Raw genomic sequence first — 25,632 nt, forward strand, 5'->3', positions numbered from 1 at the left:
TGGCACATATTACTGATGAGTACTAGCTATTTTTGCTTTGTCAGCATTAGCTTGTTTTGCAATTTTCTTCTTGCTTGTTCATGTTTTTTTTCAAAATGTCAAAGCTAGTTACGTACTTATCAATGTTAACTGAGAATGTGTTAATAAAAAAAATACATAATTAATCAATTGCATACAGACACACATATATATTCGTGTTTATATGTTTTCGTGTGACCAACTTAACATTTGTTTAAATTTTTTTATTTTTTCTTTACCTCCAAAAAAGTCATATTCATCATGAATTTTTAAGCTATCATTGAATAATTCCTAAAAAAAATTATTTTTATTTTGGAAAAAAATATATAGCTACCCGGTCAAAATTTTATGCACGTTCATGTAAAAAAAAATTTAATAAGCCTATAGACCAAAATAAATATATATATAACGAAACGTATTTATGTATTCCCAACTTATCCTTACCTCACTACTTTGTAAACTTCCATGTAAAAAATGATACATAATTTTATTATGAGAATCCATAGGTAAATCAACAATTTTATTTGTTATATGACTGTTGAAATTTCTTTTTTCGTCATTTATATGATTTGCCATATCTGCTATATTTTTTTTTTCATCTCCTGTTTTTGTGAATAAAAAAAATATATATTAGTAAAAGGGATAATATATGAGCTCACCATATGGATATGTACATGCTAAAATGAACAACATTTGTAACATCATTTTGTATCTAGTATGCATGTAAGTTTATACCTATGATTGTTTTGAAATGATCATCAGATAGTCCTGAATTATAATAAGGTTTTGTAAATTTTTTTTGTGGAATATATTTTCCCGTTTCATAAGAAATGCTTTCTTGGCTTTTCATTGAAGCAAGAGTATCTGCATATAAATAAATGGGAACATATATGTGTGTGTGAATTTGTTAGAAATGGGTATTAATATATAAGCTATTGAAAATATAGTGCTTACTTCTTTTCTTCTCTAATTGTTCTCGTAATATGTCCTTCTTCTTGGTTAACTCATCAATTTGTCTATTTATTTTGGATATCATATAAACATCATTTATTTTTTTTTTTGAATAATTTAGTGTGTCTATTTCTCTCAAAAGGGAACATATTTCCCTTTGGACAACAATACGAGAAATAGGCAAAGCATCGATAGTTTTATTATTTTGAAATATTTCATAAAAACTTTTTTTTTTTTTCATTTCAACTAAGTCTTGAATTTGTTTTTCAGTGTAATGGAAGTTTTTTAAATCTTCTATTTTTTCCTTTAAAAATAGATTAAAATTTTGTAATATTTCAGTATTAATAGAAAGTAATTTTAAATGATTATATTCATCAATTGTAAGTTTTTCATCTGATATATTATTGATATCACATATATATGTACTATCAATATTATTATTTTCTATATTGTCTAATTCGTTAGCTCCTATTTTTTTGTTTTTATTCATTAATTTTTTAATTTTTTTAAAAAAATTTATATTTTTTAGATTATCTAAATGAGATATTTCAAATTTAACATTAGTATATCTATCTATACAAAAATAACTATCACATTTAATTACATTTTTTATAAAGAAAATATTTTTATTTTTCTCTGCACTTGTTATATTATTATTGGTGTAATTTTTATTTTTTACATAATGCGATGTATTTATTAGTTTTGGTAGATCATCTATTTTTACAACATGCCCAATAACATAATAAGGAAAATTTATATGTTCACTCATATCTAAAAGGAATGTTTTTTTTAATTGAAAATAGTTTATAATTTCATATGTCATATATTTATAAATATCTAGCTTTATTTTTTTTTCTTCTTTATATAATTGTATTAACCGTTCAGGTGTTTCTGGGTCTTTTACAGGACTTTCACTTTTTTCGAATAGTTCATTTTTTTTTTTTTTTTTTAAATCATTAAAAATGTTTTTATCTTGATCATTTGAATATTTAGTACTACTTTTTATTTGTCCACCTTTTCCTGATGAAATATATTCATGAGATCGATCGTCTTTCTTTTTATCAAACAAGGTAGCCATTTCCTCGGATGTGTCTCTTACTTGTTTTTTTTTTTTATTTTTTTTTAATAACTCTTCCTCTTTATCATTTAGTATTTTATTACTATCACCATATTTGTCATCACTAATTGTATGATTTTTTCCTGATTTTGATTTTATTTTTGTTTTTTCATCTCCTATATATTTATCCGTTTTACTTTCATCTTGTGAACTGATATTATAATTATTATTTCGAGCTAGCGTTTTTTTATTATGTTCAGAAAGAATGGGAGCATTACTATCTTTTTTATTTTTTTTTTTACGATAACTTTTATCTGAATAAGCTGGTGAACTTTCATAAGAAGAGGTAGTATAATTTTTACCAGTCCAACTTTTATGCTTACTTTTTGAGTCTGCTTTTTTTTCTTCTTTTCCAAGATTTTTTAATTTTTTTTTTCCTTTATCTTTATTAGACACTATAGGGCTTGTTTGTTTTTTTTTTAGTTTTCTTTTTATATTTGCTTCCGAATCTTGATTATTTCCAGAATAATCCGACACTTCTTTAGCATCTTTTGTATCTCTATCTTTTTTAGTGGCATCAACATTTTGTGCTTTGTTACTTCCAATAGGTGTAGTGGTTATATTATATTTTGTAGTTGTTTCTGTTGATTTTTTTTTACTTTTTTTTTGTGTTGTTTTTTTATTTGAAATATTATTATCACTTTCATTTTTTTCTATTTTATTATCAATATTTACTTTTTTTAATAATATTTTTCTATGCTTTTTTTTCATATATTCTTCATGCCTTTTTGCCAATATCAGTTCCCTCTCATATTCAGGCAAATCTTCCAAATCACTAGAGTAATCATTATCATTAGAACCAAAACTCGAATTATTTAAATCACCATTACTCTCATCATCTTTCATTATTATTCAATTTGTTATATTTATATATATTATATTCTTTGTGGGTTTACTTGTTTTCTCTTTATTTTTTTTACCTTAGTTCGATAGTCGAACTTTTTAAAATCACTGAAAAACTTAACATATATCTTTTTTTCTTTTCAACCATTTATTTCAATTTAATTAATAATTACTATCACACGGAATAGCGTGATGAAGAAGGAAAATAAAAGTAAAAAAGGAAATTGGTAAACCAAGGAATCTGGAAATTTTTAAAACATTAATTAAATAAAATACAAATAAAATACAAATAAAATAAAATTAAAACGACATAAATTTTGTTAAATTATGTTTAAAATAGGTTTATATTGTCCCCAAAATTAAAAAAAAAAAAAAAAAAAAAATTCAACGCCCAAATGGAAGCAAGGCATTTAAAAAATAATCACCATATTAAATTGTTTGTATTTAATAAATTTTTTATATTCCAAATGTGATTCCGTTTTATGCCAGATTAAAACGATTGGCAGTTTAGAAGTTTGACAATTTCAAAGTTTTGTGATTTGACGATTTTTAACCCATCTAGTTAGCATATACATACCCTTACATTTTTGTAGGGTTATGCATTTCTTTAATTTTAGTAATATGTAATTATTAAAGGAATAAAAAGTGTAACTTTCTATTTTGCTATTTAAAAAAGATATTAAAAATTTTTACATAAATAAAATAGTCTATGTATATGACTAGTATACAGGCGAAAAATATACTTACAAATATATAAGGTTTCCAAAAAAAAAAAAAAAATAATAATAAAATCGAATAAAAAAAAATAGTATAAGAGACAAACAATATATAGCACATGCTATAGATATATAAGAAATGAACGATCTATATTTCATGCTATTTATAAACAGTTTTATTAAGAATGAAAAGTTTAATCATATTTTTGTCCGTTCTGCAAGATACGTAATGTGGATATGTCTATGGGGGAGTGCTGATGATATTCTTGTTTAGGTTTAGTAAAGCAAATGGAAGTATAAGAACATGGGGTGATTGAACTTATTTGTAATATTTGATTAGGCTATGCTTTTTCAATATGGCTTTAAAAATGTTTATAAATTCATTTCCCTCTTTATTTTCATCGAATGTATTATTATTTGAATGATCTTGATTTAAAAGATGATTCTTTATGTTATTAAGTAGGTTAGCATATTTAGTATTCCATTGTTGTTCCTCCGACATTTTTTCTGCTTGTGTTTTTTCAATTATACTATGTTCCTTTATTATTTCATCATTTTCTAAGCTAAACAATTCATTTAATTCGACACTATTTTGGTTATTATATTGTGGTTTGACATTTTCATTTTGGCTAGATTGTTCATTATTTTTATTTATATCTTTGGTAGAATCTGGAGGAAGTTGATTTTCAATTTTATTGCCAGTGTTATAATTTGTGTTGTGGTTATGGGTATCGAAAAAGGTTGATACTTGTTCATTATTAGTTAGCATAGATAATTGTGAAATTTGCAATCTTTTTTGTAAAATATTATTAGATGTATTAAGAGGTAACATTAAGGATAGAATCATCAATGATTTGATTAAAAATGGATAATTTTTTGGATATATTAGATGTAATCTTTGTTTTGAAAAAACTGGTGATTCAAATAAAAAAATAAAATTATCTAGCTGATGAAAGAAATCTGAATTAATATCTAAGAGTGTTAAATAGGAACAAATAAAATATGCCAATTCATATTTTTGTAACCATAATAAAAAAGATATTGCACATAAAGAATTACTAAACCAAGCAATTAATATAATTGAAAATAAAGGATAATTATCTTTTTGAAATAATAATGAATTTCTTAAATATTTTGTTTCATTTGATGTTAATAATACCCAATTTAATACTTGAACTATTTTATTGACAAATATATAATCTGTTTCATATATTAATAAATAACATAAATATGCAAAAAACTTTTTATTATTCAAACAACGAGACATATGTTGTATAATTTCTTTTCCTTTACGTATTAATAAACTTTCATCTTGTTTAAATAAATCAATAAAATTTCTACTTATGTTTTCATAGAAACTGAATTTATTTTCAACAGTAGAACACATAGCTGAAATAACAGTAAGTGTTAATACTAAAACTTTGTTATCTTCATTTTTTAAACATAAAAAAACACAATCAATTATTTTATTATAGTATGATTTTATTTCATTACTTTTATATACTAACATTTCAGTTAGCCATTGTAAACACATTATAATTGGATAAATATTTCTTTTTTCTAAATTATCATAAAATAAATTATCATCATAACTATTACTACTATCACTAGCATTCATACTATGTTCATCATTGTTATCTTTTTTTTTTTTTTTAATTATTTTATTTATATAATATGATTCCATTTTTTTACCATCTTTCAATACTATCTTCTTTTCTTTAAGCTCATTCAACAATCTTTCATGTTTATACATAAATCCTAAATTATAGTTATGGCCCTTTTCATCATTTACATTTGATTGCTTGTTTTGATTAGTTTCTAAATTATTAGTGGTGTCATTTTTTTTATTTATAAAAGAATTTTTTATTTCATCTTCTAATAATTCGGTATTATTATTTTCTACTTTTTCTTCTTCATCTTCCCATTTATCTTGTCCATTAATACAATAAAATTTAGACCCATCGATACTATCATTCATGACACTAGAACAAATACTTTGACTTCTATCTCTTCTTTTTGAGTTTGTTTGTCTATTTCTTTCATTATTATTTTTTTCAAAATTATTTGTTTGAATTTTATTTTGGTTTTCACTAAGATTTGTGTCATTTACTGTGCCGCTTGCATTGATGCCGTCCTTAAAATTTGTATTATTTATATGAGTTGCATTGCTTTCCTTTTCATTTATATCTTCACTTTTGGTACGGCTTAATGAGTCATCATTTTGCAATTTATATTTATTTACTGATTGAAAATCATCGTTTTCATTTGTATTTAAATCATATTTTGTAGATCCTTTGTCAATACTAAGTTGTTTATTTATAAATGTATTGTCTGATAAGGTATATGTAAGCTTACTAGTGTTTTGTACATTTTTTCTTTCAGAGACTGTGATATTATTAAAGAATTGCTCATTTTTATTCTCTAATATATTTATATATGCACTTTGTTTTTTGTCAGGAATATATTTTACATCCGATTGGTTGGAGTTATTTGATTTTTGTTTATCCATTTGATCATTATATTGTAATAATAATGATTTTTGATTTTGAAATTGGGAATGTGTATTTTCAATTTTTGTTTTAATAATACTACATACTAATTCTGTTATTAATAATGAATATTCTAAAGTTGAAAATTTTAAAAATTTTATTAACAGTTCATTACATTTTCGAGCTGTATAATGTATATCAAAACTAACATCAGAGGTTGACCAAATAATTTTCTTTAATATTTCAATCATAAAAAAACTATTTTTTTTTGGAGATTTAAATATGTTATAAAAATGAATATTTAATATATTTATAAAATGATAAATCCATAATAAACATTTATGTTTAATAGTTGGATTTTTATGTCTTGAAAATTCTAAAAATATAGGAATTATATGTTTAAAAAACATTTTACATTGCTCATAATTTGATGTTACAATTTTATCCATATAAAGATCTAAACATTGATTTGCTTGCTTTTGAATATCTTTATTTTCATCAGATAGCATTAAAAATAAATCTCGAATAAAAAAATGAAAATATTCAAATACATCAATAGTTGGTATATTTTGTAAAAAAAATAACCATGAAATAATTAATTGTCTAGCATTTGTATTTTCTATATATATATTATCTTTTAATGTGTAAACTATTTTATATATATTAAATATATTATTATATGAACAAGTCATATCTTTTAATAAATTGTCTAAAAATGCACCGCCAGTTTTTACATTAGGGCAGGTGTCTGAAAATATTCTGTACAAGCAATTAAATATTTCTTCTATATTATTAAAAGCTATATTTTTTGAAACTTTACAAAGATTATATAAACTTTCACAGACATAATAACGAACCTTTGGATCCGAATCATTTATACATGACATTATTATTTTTAATATTTCAGAAAAATAATATTTTATTTTATTTTCTAAACTTATTGAAATAAAAGCTAGCGAAATTAAACCACCACATCTTTCTGAACTGTTAATACTTTTTATGAATTTTTCATCCAAAAAATATAATATTTCCATAATTTTTTTATTTTGATATTTTTTGTTCAGGTGATCAAAATATATTTCATGTTCATATAATATAGTATTTAAAGATTTTTTATTTTTTTTATTTTTTTCATTACTATCATTTTGAATATCATTTTCATCTTCTTCTTTATTATTTCCTTTTATACTATTTCTTATATAATCATTTATTCCATTAGGTTTTGCAATTTTTATATCTATATCACAATTTTCTTTGCATTTATCTAATAATAATTTTTTAATAATTTCAGCTCCTAAAATATATTTTTCTTCATTTAAATCTTTGTGTGCATTTTCTTTTTTATCTTGTATAGCTTTTGATTGTTCATCTTCATTTTCTACATATGTTGATGTTTCATCACGATTTACAATTTGAGATTTTTCTCTATTGTCTTCGTCTTTATCAGTTTGTTCAGTACCCTCATTTATAATTCCAAAACTGTTAGGATCTTTATCGTCCCATTTAACATTATGTTTGTTTGTTGATTTAATTTGGTCTTTATTTTTTCCTGTATCATTTTCTTTATTTCCTTCATCATTTGTTTTTAAATTATCATTATAGCTAGTAAAATAATATTCATTATTTATATCTATATCATTTTTTCCATTTAATTTTGATATTATATTTATTTCTGATTCAGATATTTTTTTACATTCATTTATATTATTTTCTTCATTATTATTTTTATTTAATAATATATTTATTTGTTCTTGTTCTTCCGCTTCTTCTTTTAATAATAATAATTTTATATCTTCCGCTATTTCTTGAGCTCCTTTTTTTCTTTTCTCATATGTTTTATCTCCTAACAATTTTTGTGTATTTATATTTATTATATTCTCTTTATCATCATTTTTTTCTAACCCTTTAATTATATTCAGAAACATTTTCTTTTTTTCCTTTATAAAAAATGTTGTTGATTATTATGAAATGGGTCGATTATATCTCAAAGTTTGTTTGTATCACCTAGTTGGGAATTTTATGGAAATACTAAGTGTTGTGCCGTTATTTTATTTTTTTATTTTTCAGTTTGCAAACTGCTCAAACGTAGTAACCACGTGTTTAGAAAATATGCAACCTCGACGTGTTACACAATCAAATGTTCATTATTATAAACACTATTTTTCAATCTTGTTTATATTTAAAATATGTGCAATTATTTTTATATAAAATAAATAAAAATATGTATAATTATTACATAGCGCATTGCATACTTAATGATGTATAGATATACTCATAATGATTGTCACAAATTTGAATGAAATTATTTAAAGGTGGAAAAATTTGAAAATGTATAAAAATTCAAAAGCTGTTAAAAATTGTATCATTATATGGTAATGCGTTTGCTCGAAATAAAAAGTAGAATGATAGTAGATCTGTGTTTAAAAATATGTACATCTAATATTTATAAATTAATAATTTTACGGTTTTATAAATAATTGTAGCAGTTATTGTTGCATATAATAAACTGATGTAAATTAAAAATGAATTAAAATGAAAAGAATTGTAAGTAGCAAATTATGATATATTTTTATCATCATTTATGTAGTAATATATTTATGTCATATATTTTTATATGAATTATTTTCTTCAATGCTAAAAAATAAGCATGTTGTTTTTTTTTTTTAAATAAATACTATTTCATTAAAAATAGATCATACATATATTTCAAGAGCACATTTGGAATATTCTCAAATTTCCATGAAAAAAGTAAAAATTCAAACAAATTTTTTTTTTTTTTTTACAATTATTTCAAAATCGTTAAATGGGCATAACTGTTATGTAGCATATAGATATAACTTAAATAATCAATAGATATTCCGGATTGATAAATAGAAATATATTTATAATACATTACATATTATTTTTCAACTATTCCTAACTTGTGCAAAATATAAATAACCTCACCCAATATTCTACTAAATAATAATAGCAAAATATATGACATTAAAAAAAACGATGAAATACTAAAAGAAAGACTAAATAATTACACAAACACAATAGTTTTGAAATTTATTATATTGTTGTTTTTTTTTTATAAACAAGTTGACATTTATTATATGTACGCAGAATATGGAAAATTAAGTTCCCTTATACAAAATCGTTGATATATTTTTTTTTTTTTTTTATGACAGTGATTGCTTAAGATTTGTCCATCTAAATGGTAAATATATTTATTAGTTTTTATAATAATTTCTTACTTTTCTAAAAAAAATAATAATTTTCAATAACTATCAACAATATATAAAAAAATGTTAAAATTTTTTAAGCATATATATATATATATAAAATATAGGGGTATATATTCATAGCATACACATATATCCGTCATATATATTGCTTAGTATATATAGAAATGTATTGTTTCTATTTTTAATTATTAATATTTTTTTTACCTTCATTTTGCAAACTCTTTTTTATCGTTTTTCACTTTTATTTTTTAATTTTCATTTGCTTTGTGAACTTTTATAAAATTTGAAAAAAAAAAGAAACAGCTAAATACGCCCGAATTTCAAAATCGTGAAACAAAAAATTAAGCCATATATTTTTTTAAGATAATAGGTAAAATATTCACATAGTGTTATATGTACAAAGTAGATGATCACACAATGCATAGATATATTTTTTTGTATGTTTAAAAAAGAATGATAGCATTTTAATAATATTAAATAACCTAGTTTATATATTTTTTTTCTCCTTTCTTTAAGATCATATATCCATAAAGCTATTAACAAAAATTTTATGTTCACAAAAGAAGGCAATATACATTGAGAGATACATATATTTATCATTGTTAATTTTATTTCCATCTCTCTTATTTTATTTTTCCCTAACCTTATACAATTTGTAAATTATATACCCGTAGCATAAATATATTATGCAAAGCAGTAATCCTTTGGTAAGAAAAGCAAAGAAAAGCAAAGAAAAGCAAAGAAAAAGAATATGTACTACTAAATGGGTTTACCCTGATAATACATTCAAAAGGGGTTTGAAAATTAAAGCATGTTCTACTTGTGCCTTTGTTAATTTTTTTCATTTTCATTTTCATTTTTATTTTCATTTTTTCATTCTTTTTAGAAAAAGCAAAGAACCTACGAAGACATCGGCCTTGACAGTATTGAAAAAAAAAAAAACAAACAAAATTCGATAGGGTTAGAAAAAATGGAAGGAGAAAAGATCGATGCAAATTTGTATTCCCGTCAATTGGGAACCTATGGTTTTGAATTGATGAACAAGCTAATAAAAATGAATGTATTAATTATAAATGTTAAGGGTGTTGGATTAGAATGTGCAAAGAATTTAATTTTATCTGGTCCTAAGTCTGTTTGTATATATGATAATGATATATGTGAGATTAGCGATGTTGGTGTAAATTTTTATATAACAGAAAATCATGTTGAAAATAAAATTTGTCGAAGTAATGCAGTTTTATCTAATTTACAAGAATTAAATAATTATGTACATGTTTATAATTATACAGGAAATTTAAATGATCCAAATTTTATCGAAAAATTTGATGTTGTTGTTTGTTGTGATACAAAAGATTCAGATATAATAAAATATAATAATTTAGTAAGAAGTATAGAAACAAAAAATATTGCATTCTTAAGTTGTAATGTTTATGGTTTATGTGGTTACATATTTAATGATTTTAATAAAAATTTTATATGTCATGATAAAGATGGTGAAAATGTAAAATCATGTAGTATAAGCCAAATAAGTAAAGAGACAGAAGGTAAAGTTTCCTTCGATTTTGATAAAAGTTCACCATTTCAAAATGGCGATTTTGTAAAGTTCACAAATGTTGAAGGTATGACTGAAATAAATGGACAAATATTTCAAATTAAAAATTTAAAAAAATATACATTTACAATTGGTGATACAACAAAGTTTAGTGACTATATAAAAGGTGGAGAATGTACACAAGTTAAAACTAATTTAAAAATAGATTTCAAACCATATGAATATATTAAGAGTAAACCATTATTATGTTCACCTCCTGATAATTCAGATCAATCAAATAACATAACCATAGTGGACGATAATAAAGGAGGGAAAGTAATATTTGAAGAAGTCACATTACCAACAAGCTTTATAATATCAGATTATTCTAAATTAAATGCAAGTAATTATTTACATTATGCTATTCAAGGATTAAAATGGTATGAAAGTGAATTTAACTGTTTACCTGAAAATGATCAAAATGAAGAATTTGAAAAGATATATAAAAAAGCATGCGATTTAAATAGTAAAGATAAAGAAAATAAATTACCATGGTCTGTAGACGAATTAGATAAAAATATAATTATAAATGTTGTAAAATATAGTAAAGCACATATATCACCAATTACTTCATTCTTTGGTGGATTACTAGCTCAAGAGATTGTAAAATTTACAGGAAAATATATGCCAATACATCAACTATTATATATGGATTTTTTTGAATGTATTAATATGAGTGATGAAGAAAATGTCGAAGATAAAAAAAAATTAAATTGTAAAAATGATAATATTATATCTATATTTGGAAAAAAGTTTCAAGACAAGTTAAATAAATTAAATATTTTCTTAGTTGGATCAGGAGCATTAGGATGTGAATTTGCAAAATTATTTTCATTGCTTGATATGTGTACAGTTGAAAAAAATGGTTCTTTAATAATTACAGATAATGATAATATAGAAGTTTCAAATTTAAATCGTCAATTTTTATTTAGACGAGAACATATTGAAAAATCAAAATCGCTAGTTGCATCTAATGCTATCAAAAATAAAAATAAAAATATAAATGTTATATCATATGTTACAAAAGTCGGACAAGAAAATGAACATATATTTGATGAAAAGTTTTGGACAAAACAAGATTTTATAATTAATGCATTAGATAATATTGTAGCTAGACAATATGTTGATAATAAATGTGTATGGTATTCTAAACCATTATTTGAATCAGGAACATTAGGGACAAAAGGTAATGTACAAATTATCATTCCTCACATGACACAGTCATATAATGATAGTTATGATCCCCCTGAAGATTCAATTCCTTTATGTACTTTAAAACATTTTCCATATGATATTGTACATACTATCGAATATGCTAGAGATATATTTCAAGGCTTATTTTATAATGTCCCTTTAAGTATACAACAATTTTTAAATAATAAAGATGAGTATATTAAAAAAATTCAAGATGAAGGAAATAATGCATCTTCTTTAGAAAATTTAGAAAATGTTTTAAATACATTAAAAGAAATTATTAAAGAAAATAAAAATTTTAATTTCTGTATTAAAAAAGCAGTACATTTATTTCATTCAAATTTTATAAATCAAATTAGCCAATTGTTATATTCATTTCCTTTAGATTATAAATTATCAACTGGTGAATTTTTTTGGGTTGGACAAAAAAAACCACCACAAGTTATTGAATTTGATATAAATAATACATATGTTCAAGAATATTTAGTTAGTACAGCTAACTTATATGCACAAGTATATAATATACCTACTTGTTATGATATTAAATATATTATAGATGCAGCTAGCCAAATAAAAGTAGAACCATTTTCTCCAAAAAATGTAAAAGTTAATATTGATGAAAAAAATCTAAATAATATATCTATCTCCTATGCACAAGATAATAAATTAATACAAGACTATTGTAATGAATTATTAAACATACAAACAAATTCATTAAAAGTTTCTCCTATTGAATTTGACAAAGATGAAGAATCAGGATTACATGTTAATTTTATTTATGCATTTGCTAACTTAAGAGCTATGAATTATAAAATAACTACTTGTGATAAATTAAAAACAAAAATGGTAGCTGGAAAAATTATACCTGCATTAGCTACTACTACATCTATTATTACTGGTCTTGTTGGTATTGAAATTTTAAAATATGTAAACTATTCTGATTCAATTCAAAAATATGTTAAACTAACTGATGAAGAAAAGAAAAAAGAAAAAGATATTCTTTCTTATTTCAAAAATGCATTTATTAATACCGCATTGCCATTATTCATCTTTTCGGAGCCAATGCCCCCTTTGAGAATGAAAGATAAGGAATATGACGAACTTATGAAGGGACCCGTAAAAGCTATACCCAATGGCTTTACGACATGGGACAAAATAGAAATATCAATAAGTAAGACCAATAACAAAGCTATAAAACATGGGAGTTTGTATTTGTATTTGCATTTTCTATGAGTGCCGATTGAATTGCTTTGCTTTCTTTTTATGTAAACATTATTTATGCTCAATTTTTTATTTTCACTTTTTCAGAAAATGGAACCATAAAAGATCTAGTGGACCATATAAATGAAAAGTTTAACATAGATGTGAACTTAATATCTGTTGGAAATGCTTGCCTATATAATTGTTACTTACCAGTACATAATAAGGAAAGATTGAATAAACCTATTCACGAAATATATGAACAAATAAGTAAACAATCTCTCCCTAGTGATAAGGATTATATTGTTGTAGAAGCTAGTTGTAGTGATCAAGATCTTGTAGATGTACTTATCCCATCAATTAAATTTATATATAAATAATCTTTTAATTATTAATATTATTTTTCTTTACATTCTTTCCTCATTCTCTATCTTATATAAAATATAAACAAATAGTAAAAACAAAATAAGTAAAAGTTTTACTATAAAAAAATAATTAATATTTATATTGCATATATACATTGCTTTTCAAATTTAGGCAATTAAATAAAGCAGCGTACAAAGATTGTATAAAGGCTGCCTATTCATAATTGTCTGCTTTTAAATTTTCTGAACGAAAATATCTAACTATGCAAACTTGAAAAAAAATAATTTCTTTTTAATTATAGCAAACTAAAATGAAATAAGTTTTACCGGTATAGTAAACCACGTATATAGTTATTCATGTCATATTCGTTGACATAAAAAACGGAAAACAAAATGAGGCGTCATCTGTTCTTAATTAAAAAGTAGAGATCAAATGACGAAATCCATGATACATAATGTGTAAAAGCTACAAAATTAGGATTGTGACATATTCGCAATTTTTATAATAAAAGGTTAAAAAAAATAAATGTACACCAAATGGTGCATTTCTAATTTAAAAAAAAAAATAATAAAATGGTAAAGCGTGGAAGAAGACACGCTCACCTCTACTCGAGATATATCCATCTACAAAAAAATTATTCTTTACTTTTTGTGCATTTTGATACATCCTCATAAACTAATGTAGTTTATTTATCAAATACATGCTTAAAATTAATTAGTTTAAAATTTTTATTATTTTGTAAAGAATTATATATTCCTAATAATATTTTTATATTTCCAAAACCAGAGTTTTGGATCATTATATCTAATATATTATCTATTGTATTATTTACTATTTCATTACAATGAATTTCGGCATCTGTTTTAGGAGGTGGTACTTCCTTTGCTGTATCATCATCAGTATTTTTTTTTTTTTTTTTCTTATTTAGTAAGCTTGATTTAATAACAAATTGTGTGCCATTAGTTGAAGCAGAAGGACTATGATCTGCATTCAGGTTTTCAACATTTTCTGGTTTCCTTTCAAATATGAGATCGTTATTTATTTGATTATCAGAATCATTTAATTTTGTAAAATGAAAAATATTTGTATTACTAGATATACTATCATCATATTGAGCATTTTTTGGCATATTTATATTTGTCTTTAAATCATAAAAATTATGATATATAGTTTTATTTTTTTCTATATAATCAAGAATAAAACTTTGTAAATTGGTAATATAGTTTATTACACATGTTTTTCTTTCATGTCCAATTTTTAATTTTTTTTTAATTTCAATTTTTTTTTTTTCCCGTTCGGAGTTTATCTCTTCATTTTTGGAGTTGTTATCGTTTGAATCAGCTATTTGAGTTTTTCCAAAAGCATCATCTTTATTTTCATTATTCTCGATATTGGAACTCGATGGTAGATCACTAAAAATATGGAAACCCTTATTTTCAAACAATTGAACTATTTGATCATTTGCAAAATTTATTTTACTAAAAACCAAACGATAGGTTTCTCTTAAAATTTTTTTAGAATTAACTACATCTGGATTATGTTTTTTAATTATCGAAAAAAATCGGTTCCATAATATATCATTTTCACAAGGATGTTTTTTTATTAGAGGTTCTACACAAAATGTTTTTTTATATTCTTTCGATATATTTTTACGAAACCTTTTTCCACCTCTCGATGTAAATTGTGATTTCATAATATATTTATATAATAGTTCATCTTCATTTTTATAATTAGCTACTTTAAATATTTTTATTAAAACATTTGGAACATCTTGGGGGTATAATGATATATAAAGATATATAAGTTTAGCTTTCAGTTTGTCTGAAATATTATTAAAAATATTTTTATCAATCAAATTATATTTTTCATCATATACTTTAGATATATATTCAATTTTTAGAAAATCGTAAATATATCTTTTTCGGACTTCTGGAGGAATACATAATTTAATACTTCTCAAATATTTAATTAAAAATAATTGCAGTATTTTTAAACCCACAACACTATATATTTTAAATTTATTATGTTTTATAACATCTTCTGTTATATTTAATGTATGTTCAGTACTACAAAATGGAGTATTTTCATTATCATATGTGTATAAATTTGTAAATAACTTATTTAATTTTACACAAACAAATTTAAATATTAAATTAGGTGAAACCTCTAAAAAATTTCCTGTCCTTATCATTATATCATTACATTCTTCTTTAAAATCATAATTTATATGCTTTATTAAATCATAACTTTTTGTAATTATACCATTTGTATTTTGTATGTCAACACCATTTTCACTAGCGCATGTTGCCTTTATCTCCATATGTTTGCCATTTATTTGTTTTTCTACATATGTCAAAAATTTAATTGGAATAATTCTATTCTTATTTATCTTTATATTTTTCCGTTTATAATCAGATACATTACACCCTTTTTTTATCCACAAACTATTTATTTTCTCTCTAGTACCCTTTTCATTAATTTGAAATATATTATTTAAAAAGAAAAGTTGTGATTTTTCGTTTTTTGCGATTTTCCTTCTTTTTTTTGGAGGGTTATGCATTGGAAAATAATTAGTTTTGTCTCTTATTCTTGTATTCAAATTTGAGCATTCGAAAAAATTATTTGGTTTTAAACCAATCAATAAATATTTATTGCTGTAATTATTTTTTATTACACATTCGTTTATTTCAACTATTAAGGAAAGGATAAGAAAAATCGCACATATATATATTCCATTTTTTTTTTTCGGTCTTTTCCTATTATTAAAAATCATTTTTTTAATTTTATAATGACACAAAATAGGAAAAATATATATTAATCAACCATGGGAAATATAGTTTCTATGGCTGCTGCATTTCTATATAACATGGTTACATGTTTAACATGTTCAATCATTTTTATGATATTCTATCTTTCAATGGTACTATGATATTATGAAATATACTTATAAGTAATTATTATAATATGTGTGGGCTTTACAAGCATGTTTCTGGCATTTATTATGACTATATCATACTTTATTCATGCTTTTAAAATATTCTTATATACCCCTTTTACAGGTTATCGCGAAAATTATATACCCCTTTTACAAGTTATTGTCAAAACATGCAGCATGCCCCTTAGCAATAACAATTTAATTCAAAAACATGCAGCATGCCCCTTAATGATTATTTTCAAACCAAAAGGTTCAGTACGTCCCTTAATGGTTAACCCGAAGCATGCACATCCCCTATGATGCACCAGGATTATGTACCCAGGGTTATCACCAGACACCTCGTATGATATGCCCTTTCAAACCCCGTGTATATATCCCTTCTATGACAGCCTCGGGGAGTATCAAGGGTATGCTCTTAGTATTTTGCAATATCCGGGTAGTATAAAGCAATTTCTGTCATACCCTTGATTTGCCTACCAAATTGCGATTCCCCCGAGGCTATTATTAGAGAAGTAGTAACTAGTTATACTGTCACTAATTATACTACTCTTAATGTATGTTCCTGTATTGTGCATATATGTATGTATGTATGTATATGTGTAGGCCTGTTTCTTAATGTATGTTCCTGTATTGGGCATATATATATGTATATGTGTAGGCCTGATTCTTAATGTATATTCCTGTATTGGGCATATATATATGTATATGTGTAGGCCTGATTCTTAATGTATATTCCTGTATTGGGCATATATATATGTATATGTGAAGGCCTGATTCTCTGTAATATGCAAGTTTATTCTTAATAGCTTACTTACCAACTTACTCTACGATTTATACAGATGGGTTATAATGAGTTTCTTTCCCCTCTGCGCTTAATCTTATATAATTATGTAATATATATATATTCAAATCATTCGCATCATTATTTTAATATATCTATATATGCATGAATAAATAAAGATGACATACACATTGTAAGTAATGCTTCATTACTACATAAGAAAATGTAACAAAAAAATAATTAAAAATAATAATTGATAAAATAATAAATTAAAAATATAATAAATTAAATTAAAATAAATTTAAAAAATAATATTAAAATATATAAAAATAAATAATAAAATAAAAAATATATTATTTATTTATTAAAAAAAAGAAAAAAAAATATGTTTTATAAAATGTAAACAAAAAAATTATAAGTATAATGAACAACGAAAATAAAAATTTATAGTGGTCAAAATAGCTAATATAAAAATTTTATTTTGGAAAAGGCCCTATATAAGGAAATGTTACAAAAAAAAAAAAAAATTATATAGCTAGTTTTTTTTTTTTTGTTCCAAATCGTCTAGGTTGTTCAGGTATTTCCTGACATGTGCATGTAATAAATCTAAAAGGCTGTGGTAGCTTTAGTATTTCCTTATGTTACTACTTATTATTGGTATCTCTCATTACCATCACTTCCTGTGCTCTCCTTTTGATATATATTTTTTATTTTTTTTTATTTTCCATAAGCTTAATTATGTTATGCATGAGGCTTTATAATATAGATGGGGCCATTTATTCTTGAGAATAACGTATTTATCACTATGTGATGGTGTAACATAAATATTATATAAACAAATTTAATGCGTATGTTCTACCAATTTGTGAATTAAAATTTGTTTTTTTTACATATATGCATGTTTGTAAAATTGTTTATTATGGAAGCATTGAAATAAAAAAAAAATTAAATAAAAAACAAGGAAGCATACAAATTTAAGTTTAATGCATGTAAAAAACAAAAAAAATGCAAAAATTAATAAAAGAACAAATGACAAAAAATGCATTTCACATTTTTTTCTCTCATGTATAAATAAGGTATATATCAAATGAATAACCATGCTTATAATTTTTGTATATACAAATATTAAAAAATATATATAAACAAATTATTTGGTGTAATACTTAAAAAAAAAATTACAATATATTTGTTGGTGTATTCTCTTTTTTTGTATACTATAATTTAATGTATTCCTTATATATTATTATTTTAATAATCAAATTTCAGTTGGTTGCTAAATTTTTCCAACTCTTTCAATTTGTCATCTTCAGCTGACATGGAATATAAGGTTTTTCTTCGCCCAGTCCAACTTAATAAAGTTAAATCTCGGCCTTTCGAATCGTTGATTGATAATATTTTATTCCATTCTAATTTTGATTTATTTAAGAAAGATTTATTTCTTACTAAAACATACACACCTTTCCAATCGTTTTTAGAACTTAGCATGTGATCAAATTGTTCAAACAATGTAAATGTTTTTTTGTTAATTCCTAATTCCTGTAAACAATAAAAACAATAGTAATTATATATATGGGCATGTAATAAAAATATTTTCATTTTTGCAAAAATACGTAACGAAATATGGATATGTCATTATGACCATGCAATAATAGTATGCTATAAATATTAGCAAAATATAAAGCAATGACACTCTAAAGGCATATATATATTCTTTGCGGTTTTAATATAAATACCTTGGAAAAGCTAAAATGAGGAATTTTTGTTATAATTATGGCATTTTTTATAAAAGGAGCCACATTGAAAAAATGTGCCTTATGAAAAGAAATATCAAAAGGGAAGTTCAAATTATATTCTTTATCTTCTTCGGTTGATAAAGATATAGTATCTACACCTGGTGCTGATATTTTTAAATCATCTGTTTGTGATGTTTTATTCTGAAATGGTTCTATATTTTTTTGGTTCTTCTCATTTTTTTTACAATGTGTTTGTTCCTTGGTATCATTCATTCTTAGCAGCATCATATCCATGTCCTTTCCTATGTTAGCATCGAAATTTTCTTCAAAAAAAGTTTCATCTAAATATTCTGATTCTTCGTATTCTTCTCCCAAATCATCTTTTAAAACATTTTTTAGAAAAGAATTTCTTTTTATATTACTTGAATGAACTACATTGTTTTCCTCTTTTATGTCATGGACAACCTTTTTATTTTTTACCTTATTAAGGATGTCTTTATAATATAATTTATATCTAATCAAGTTTTTTTTGCATTGGGAAATCATAATACTTCTATTATCAGTCCCTACTAATTGCACATTATTATTAAATTTACTATTCAAATTATTCATAACAAATTTATATATGGTTGAAAACTCATTATGATTAAATATTTTTAAATTCATAAATGGTAGAACCTCATTTTCGTTATATAAAGGAATATTTAACAAATAATATACTAATTCAAATATTATATTTCCATTAGAGCAAAATGGGTCCCATATGATATTAACATTTTTTATATTTTTTAAACATTTATGAATAATTAATGAATATATACAACTAGCGGTATCATAGCAATCATCACTTAAAAAAAAATTATTATTGTAATAATTCATTCGTTTTATCTCCATATCATTTAAATATTTAATGATATGATTATTATTTGTATTATCTTTTACACAATTTATACCTTCATTACATTCTCTTAACATTTTATTTCCAATATTGTTTGTGACACTATCACATGATAATTTCCCTATATTATTCTCAGCTTCTCTTATACTATCTACATTTTCTGCATTTGTATCATTATACTTAAAAGTTGACTCTTCTGCTTGTTCATTTTTGGTGTATTCTTTTTCCTTTGGTACTGGAAATGGGTTTAAGTTATGATCACCCTCAATGGAGTTATTTTGAAAATGATGTGAATTAAATTGGTCACTAAATCCTGAGTATTTATAAAAGTTGAATTTTTCTCCTTTTTCAATATTCTCATGATCAATTTTTATTTTTTTTTTTTCTTCTGATATAGACCAAAAAGGAACATTATCATTTACAATATTTTTCATTTTTTCATCTTGTATTTTATAATTATTGTTAAAAAGTGAAAAGAAATTAACATTTTGATATTTTTCAAAATTTTGGACATTATCTAGTTCCTTTATATATCCATACTCATAAAATCGAGGAGACAATTTACCAGAAAATTTTAAATCAACATTACATATATTATTTTCAATATGAATAGCTAATAAATTCCACACATTTTCTAATTTACTTTTGTTTTCCTCAATTGAGTTATTTTCACTACTACTTTCATGACTATCAACTAGACTGTTTATATATTTATATATAGCACCTCGAATGGAAGGGATATCGAATAGTTTCGATTTGACAGATGTTATTTTTAATGGTACATTTTTTAAATAGCTCGATTTTATAAATTTATGCCATTCTATATTTTTAAGAGTACTCTCTAAACATGTTAAGGATGTGCATGGTGTATTCTTAGCTATGTTAAGCCATATGCTTTCAATATATTTACATTTTAAAGTTAATAAATAAATGAAAGACATTGAACATCTTAATTGGACTCCACCATTAACTTTTGTTATTTTTATTAAATGTTTTACCTTTTTTTCATTTGGATATTTTTCTTTTCTTTCTTTCTCATAGCTTATTAAGTCACGAATATACACATATTTTATGTCATTTTTTAAAACAGTTTCTCCTCCTTTTCGTATTGATATAAAAAAATTATATATACTAAAGTTTCTTTTTTTAATTGTAATAAATCCAAACTTTAAAGGCATCATTTTTTTTGCTCTTTTCATACTTTGCATATGCTTTTCCCCACCTTTACTTTTGCTTCATTTATTCTCATTTCATAATTTCTCTTTTATTTACTAGTTGTTTTTTAACTCTTTTTCATCCCTAAAACTTTATTTAGTTATTTCGAAATACATATTATTTATATATATAATTTCCCATTTTTTTTTTTTTTTGACCGTTGTTTTACCTAGCTATATACCATATATTGTATGATTAAAAATATACCGAATAAAGTAAATGACATAAAAGATGAATATCAATAGTTTTATAAATATTTAAATGTAATTTAATTAAATATATGTAAGTTAAAGGGATAAAAAATGTATGAAAACCGGTGGGAGCGTAGAAGATAATGTGAAGGTATATAGAAAATATAGGAACCACAAAAACTGAATAAAATGAAAATGGCTCAACATAAGAAAGATAACTATAGTTAAACCATTCTAATTATTTTTCTTTTTTTCAAAATTTGTATAAATCGTTTCGAACTCATATTTTTGATCATAATCATTTTTATTAATTCATACTCTATATACCTATGGGGGGTATATTAAAGAAATATGTGCCATTGATTAATTTTACATATTGTATAAATGAATAAATAGATGACGAATAGAATTTCTCTGCATACACATATATAAGGGAAATTGTTTAAAAAGGGTGGAAAATTTATTTATTATAATTTGTATTTTTGTGGAAATGATGTATCTCTTTACATTTAATTAATTATGAAAAATTGTAATATGAATTAGAATACTATTAGTATGTATAATTTTGGTTTAGTGTTTTGTCCTTTTTATCTTTTACATTCGTAAAGTGAAAAAGAGAAAATGTAGCAACTTTGGCTAAAGCTCGTTGTTTTTCAAATTGTATAATCAAGGAATACATAGTTGTATTATATACACACATAAATGTATATATTAAGAATATGGAAAATATATATAATATTTTTTTTTTTTACAAAATATTTGAACTGGCTTATAAAATTCAATTTTGATGATACATAACTATTTAAACATTTTATAAAAAGGAAATATAAGTTTCATTATCCCAAGCATATATGCTCATATGTGTTTTATTATTATGCCTTATATATTTCTTACAACTCAGGAATGCATATATTTCTACATGCAATTTTAAAGAAAATATATGATGGCATTTAGAAAATAGTAAAAGGAAAATTTTGTATTATATTATATGCCCACTCTAGGGGATGTATATTGTGAAAGATAATTAATTTGTCTTTTGCATGCATTAAATAAAACAAGCATATGCAGCAACCATGAAAAATATATTTTATTAAATTATTTTATATTTTTAAACATAATTAAAATTAAAACGTATTTAAAAAAATAAAATAATTTAATAAAATATATTTTATTTTTTGAATTATATTTATATTTTCATAACCTTTACAATTTTCTTAAAGTTCGATTAAATTTTTATCCACTTATTTGGCTTTATTCTGTTTATTTCTTAACATACTTTCTATATCTATCAAAATGACAACTTTTTCGAAGACATCAATTTTTTTATTGTTTTTGGTGTGCACATTTTTTGTGCCAATTAATGAAGGATCACTTCGCTCGTCTTTTTTTTTTTGAATCCGAAAAGTAGATTATATGGAGACATATTTATTAAGAATAGATATACAAGTTTATTGAAATATAAAGAATCTGTTACATGTTTGAATGATTTATTATATAATAATAAAATAAAATTAATAGCTATCGATATCGATGGAACATTAGCAGATGATGATGGTAAAATAAGTGACATAAATTTAAGTGCAATTAATTTGGCAAATAAATTAGGTCTTAAAGTTATATTAGCTACTGGTAGGTTATATCCATATGCTATGAAAATGTTTACACAAACCCAAATTCAAAATTTTAACTTAGAAAAAATGGATGGAATATATTCTCATGGAGCATATGCATATTTAAAGGGATATAAAACTATATTAAGAAAATTTTCATTTTTTGATTTAGAATTAATATTATATGCTTTATCAGCTCATAATGTTTTAGAAAATGCTGTTTTTTTAACAGTAGATTCAGCATATGTTATAAATACAAATGGTGGAATACAACATGAAGATGCTTATATAGATACCGATGATGAATTAAAAATAAAATCCTCAATAAAATATGCAAAAATAAATAATAAGGATTATACACCTATAATATTAAATAATATTAAAGATCTATTTACTATTGGTGACATTATATCAATCGAAATATATAATCAATTATATGCAGATCAAGACATTAATAATGATACATTAAATGGTTTACATGCTGAATTAGATAATTATTATAAAATATATGTTCCAGGAAGTAATAATAAATTAGTATTATCCCCTTTAAATACTTCAAAAATATATGGACTTAATTATATTTCAAAACTTTATAATATACATGTAAACGAAATATTATCAATAGGAAATGACACAAATGATATAGAGTTGTTAGCATCAACAGGATATTCAGTGGCACTTAAAAATTCGACCTATGGTGCTCTTAAAGTAGCTCGTTGCATTTGTACACACTCAAACAATCAGAATGCTATAGCTAATATAGTATATAAAACCATTAAAGGGAAGCAAATATAAAAAAATATATTTACATAATATCGATTTTTTATGGTTCCAAAGGACTAATAAAAAGGGTTTATCATTGCCCATATAAAATAGGGTATATGAAAACATTTCCTGTATTTCTAAGGAGCATATTATGTAAGTGATATGGTAGTTAGTTACATTATCCTCCGCATTATCCCCGTTTTTTGTGCCACTTTCATATTATCGCTTAGTATACACCCAAAGACATAAATCAATACTATTATGTTATAAACATATACACTGTTTATTTTCATTTTTTTACTCATAACCTTTTTAATCCATTATTACGCATAAGAATGTTTAAAAAATATATATTGTATTTCTCTACATACACATAATTGCATATATATTGGTAAAATATATTACATATGTACTGTACACATTATGAAGTAGTTTACTTTATATTAAAATTTTCATAAAAATTCAAAAAAAAAAACTAAGGCCAATTAAAATACCATTTTATACACATACAAAGAAGAGTATATAAATTATTCCTCTTTTTTCTTTTAACTTAATCTATATATGTGTTTGAATTTGTATAAAATAGTAAACATGAGGAAAGAATAAATTAAAATTACATAAAAGCTTAACACATAATCACAACAATTAACAATTGCTATTTATTACTGTCCATAAAATGTTTCTATACATTGGCCATCTTAAATAGGAAATTAAGTTTGTGCTACATTTTTAGCATTTCATGTGAGTTTATTTAATTTCCGTATTAGAATTGTAGTGATAAAAACGGCAAAAAAGAATAGGCAAAAGAAAAGAAATAATAGCTTACTAGCAAACTTATAGGTTATAAACAATTCAGTAAATTTAATAATATCACACATATAAAAACTAAAAAGCAGTAGTTAAGAAATATGTAGAAATACGTAGAAACACGTAGAAATGCTTAGAAATGGCAAGAGAGGAAAAATGATAATAAAATATAATAGCACAATCTTAATGTACTAGTTATTTTCAAATTTATTATGCAAAAATGGTTCATATAAAGCATACCCTTATATTTGTAAAAAAATTTATATATAGTAAATATTTTTATATATTTTTTGATTAATTTTCCATCTTTTATTGTATAATTTTTTGCACTACTCGAAAGATGACACATTTTATTTTCTTTAATATAGTAATTATAAAGCGGGAATGCGATTAAAACATAAAAAAAATAATTTTCATCACAACAACATTTATTTTTCACTTTTTTTTTAGTATATATACATATAAAATATACTCATTTTTTATTATATTATGTGCATAATAACTAGTTTTTTTAATTTATATATAGCTTTCTATATTAATCCTTAATATATATGTATGGTAAAAATAGAAAGGATATTCGATATAAAAAAAACTATAAAATGTGTGCTTAAATATTTCATAAAAATTTTACCTATTAATATAATTTTTTTGCTTAACTACATATAATATTTCCTATTTAATTTTGTTTATTTTGCTGTGCATTGCTTGGATGTTAAAAAAAAATAAAATAAAATTACTATACATATATATGCATATAATATTTTTTACTTTTAACTTTTTTGTGTATTTTCATGTTATTTAATAATATTATTATAAATACATTTATGGTAATAAGTTTATAATAATAATAAGGATCCTGTACAAATTTTAATATTATTTATATAGGAATCTTAAAAAATAAAAACGTATTTATAATTAATTTTTCACAATATTATTGTACGTTTTTTATTTTTTACTTTATTATAATTTCTACATAATTAAT

General features: G+C 23.1%; 6 protein-coding genes across 6 annotated transcripts; 2 read left to right on the forward strand and 4 right to left on the reverse strand.

Moving 5' to 3' along the window:
* Positions 1–46: 46 nt before the first annotated feature.
* Positions 47–2,932, reverse strand: PVVCY_1404260 (conserved Plasmodium protein, unknown function; the record flags this gene model as incomplete). Its single annotated transcript, XM_008624606.2, has 5 exons — positions 47–129; positions 258–309; positions 463–620; positions 754–882; positions 973–2,932. 5 exons carry the CDS (start codon positions 2,930–2,932, stop codon positions 47–49), a joined length of 2,382 nt encoding a protein of 793 aa, XP_008622828.2.
* Positions 2,933–3,964: 1,032 nt separating this feature from the next.
* On the reverse strand, positions 3,965–8,059 carry PVVCY_1404270 (VAC14 domain-containing protein, putative; the record flags this gene model as incomplete). The annotated part of the gene is made up of 1 exon (XM_008624605.2): positions 3,965–8,059. One exon carries the CDS (start codon positions 8,057–8,059, stop codon positions 3,965–3,967), a length of 4,095 nt encoding a protein of 1,364 aa, XP_008622827.2.
* A 1,991-nt stretch (positions 8,060–10,050) lies between these two features.
* Positions 10,051–13,729, forward strand: PVVCY_1404280 (ubiquitin-activating enzyme E1, putative; the record flags this gene model as incomplete). The annotated part of the gene is made up of 3 exons (XM_008624604.2): positions 10,051–10,071; positions 10,251–13,320; positions 13,458–13,729. The coding sequence occupies 3 exons, from the start codon at positions 10,051–10,053 to the stop codon at positions 13,727–13,729; spliced, it is 3,363 nt and encodes a 1,120-aa protein (XP_008622826.2).
* A 671-nt stretch (positions 13,730–14,400) lies between these two features.
* On the reverse strand, positions 14,401–16,488 carry PVVCY_1404290 (conserved Plasmodium protein, unknown function; the record flags this gene model as incomplete). The annotated part of the gene is made up of 1 exon (XM_008624603.1): positions 14,401–16,488. The coding sequence occupies one exon, from the start codon at positions 16,486–16,488 to the stop codon at positions 14,401–14,403; it is 2,088 nt and encodes a 695-aa protein (XP_008622825.1).
* Positions 16,489–18,679: 2,191 nt separating this feature from the next.
* On the reverse strand, positions 18,680–21,270 carry PVVCY_1404300 (conserved Plasmodium protein, unknown function; the record flags this gene model as incomplete). The annotated part of the gene is made up of 2 exons (XM_008624602.2): positions 18,680–18,967; positions 19,165–21,270. The coding sequence occupies 2 exons, from the start codon at positions 21,268–21,270 to the stop codon at positions 18,680–18,682; spliced, it is 2,394 nt and encodes a 797-aa protein (XP_008622824.2).
* A 1,847-nt stretch (positions 21,271–23,117) lies between these two features.
* On the forward strand, positions 23,118–23,873 carry PVVCY_1404310 (haloacid dehalogenase-like hydrolase, putative; the record flags this gene model as incomplete). The annotated part of the gene is made up of 1 exon (XM_037634889.1): positions 23,118–23,873. The coding sequence occupies one exon, from the start codon at positions 23,118–23,120 to the stop codon at positions 23,871–23,873; it is 756 nt and encodes a 251-aa protein (XP_037490929.1).
* Positions 23,874–25,632: the final 1,759 nt, after the last annotated feature.

The sequence above is a fragment of the Plasmodium vinckei genome (assembly GCF_900681995.1).
Source record: "Plasmodium vinckei vinckei genome assembly, chromosome: PVVCY_14".
Lineage (NCBI taxonomy): Eukaryota > Apicomplexa > Aconoidasida > Haemosporida > Plasmodiidae > Plasmodium > Plasmodium vinckei.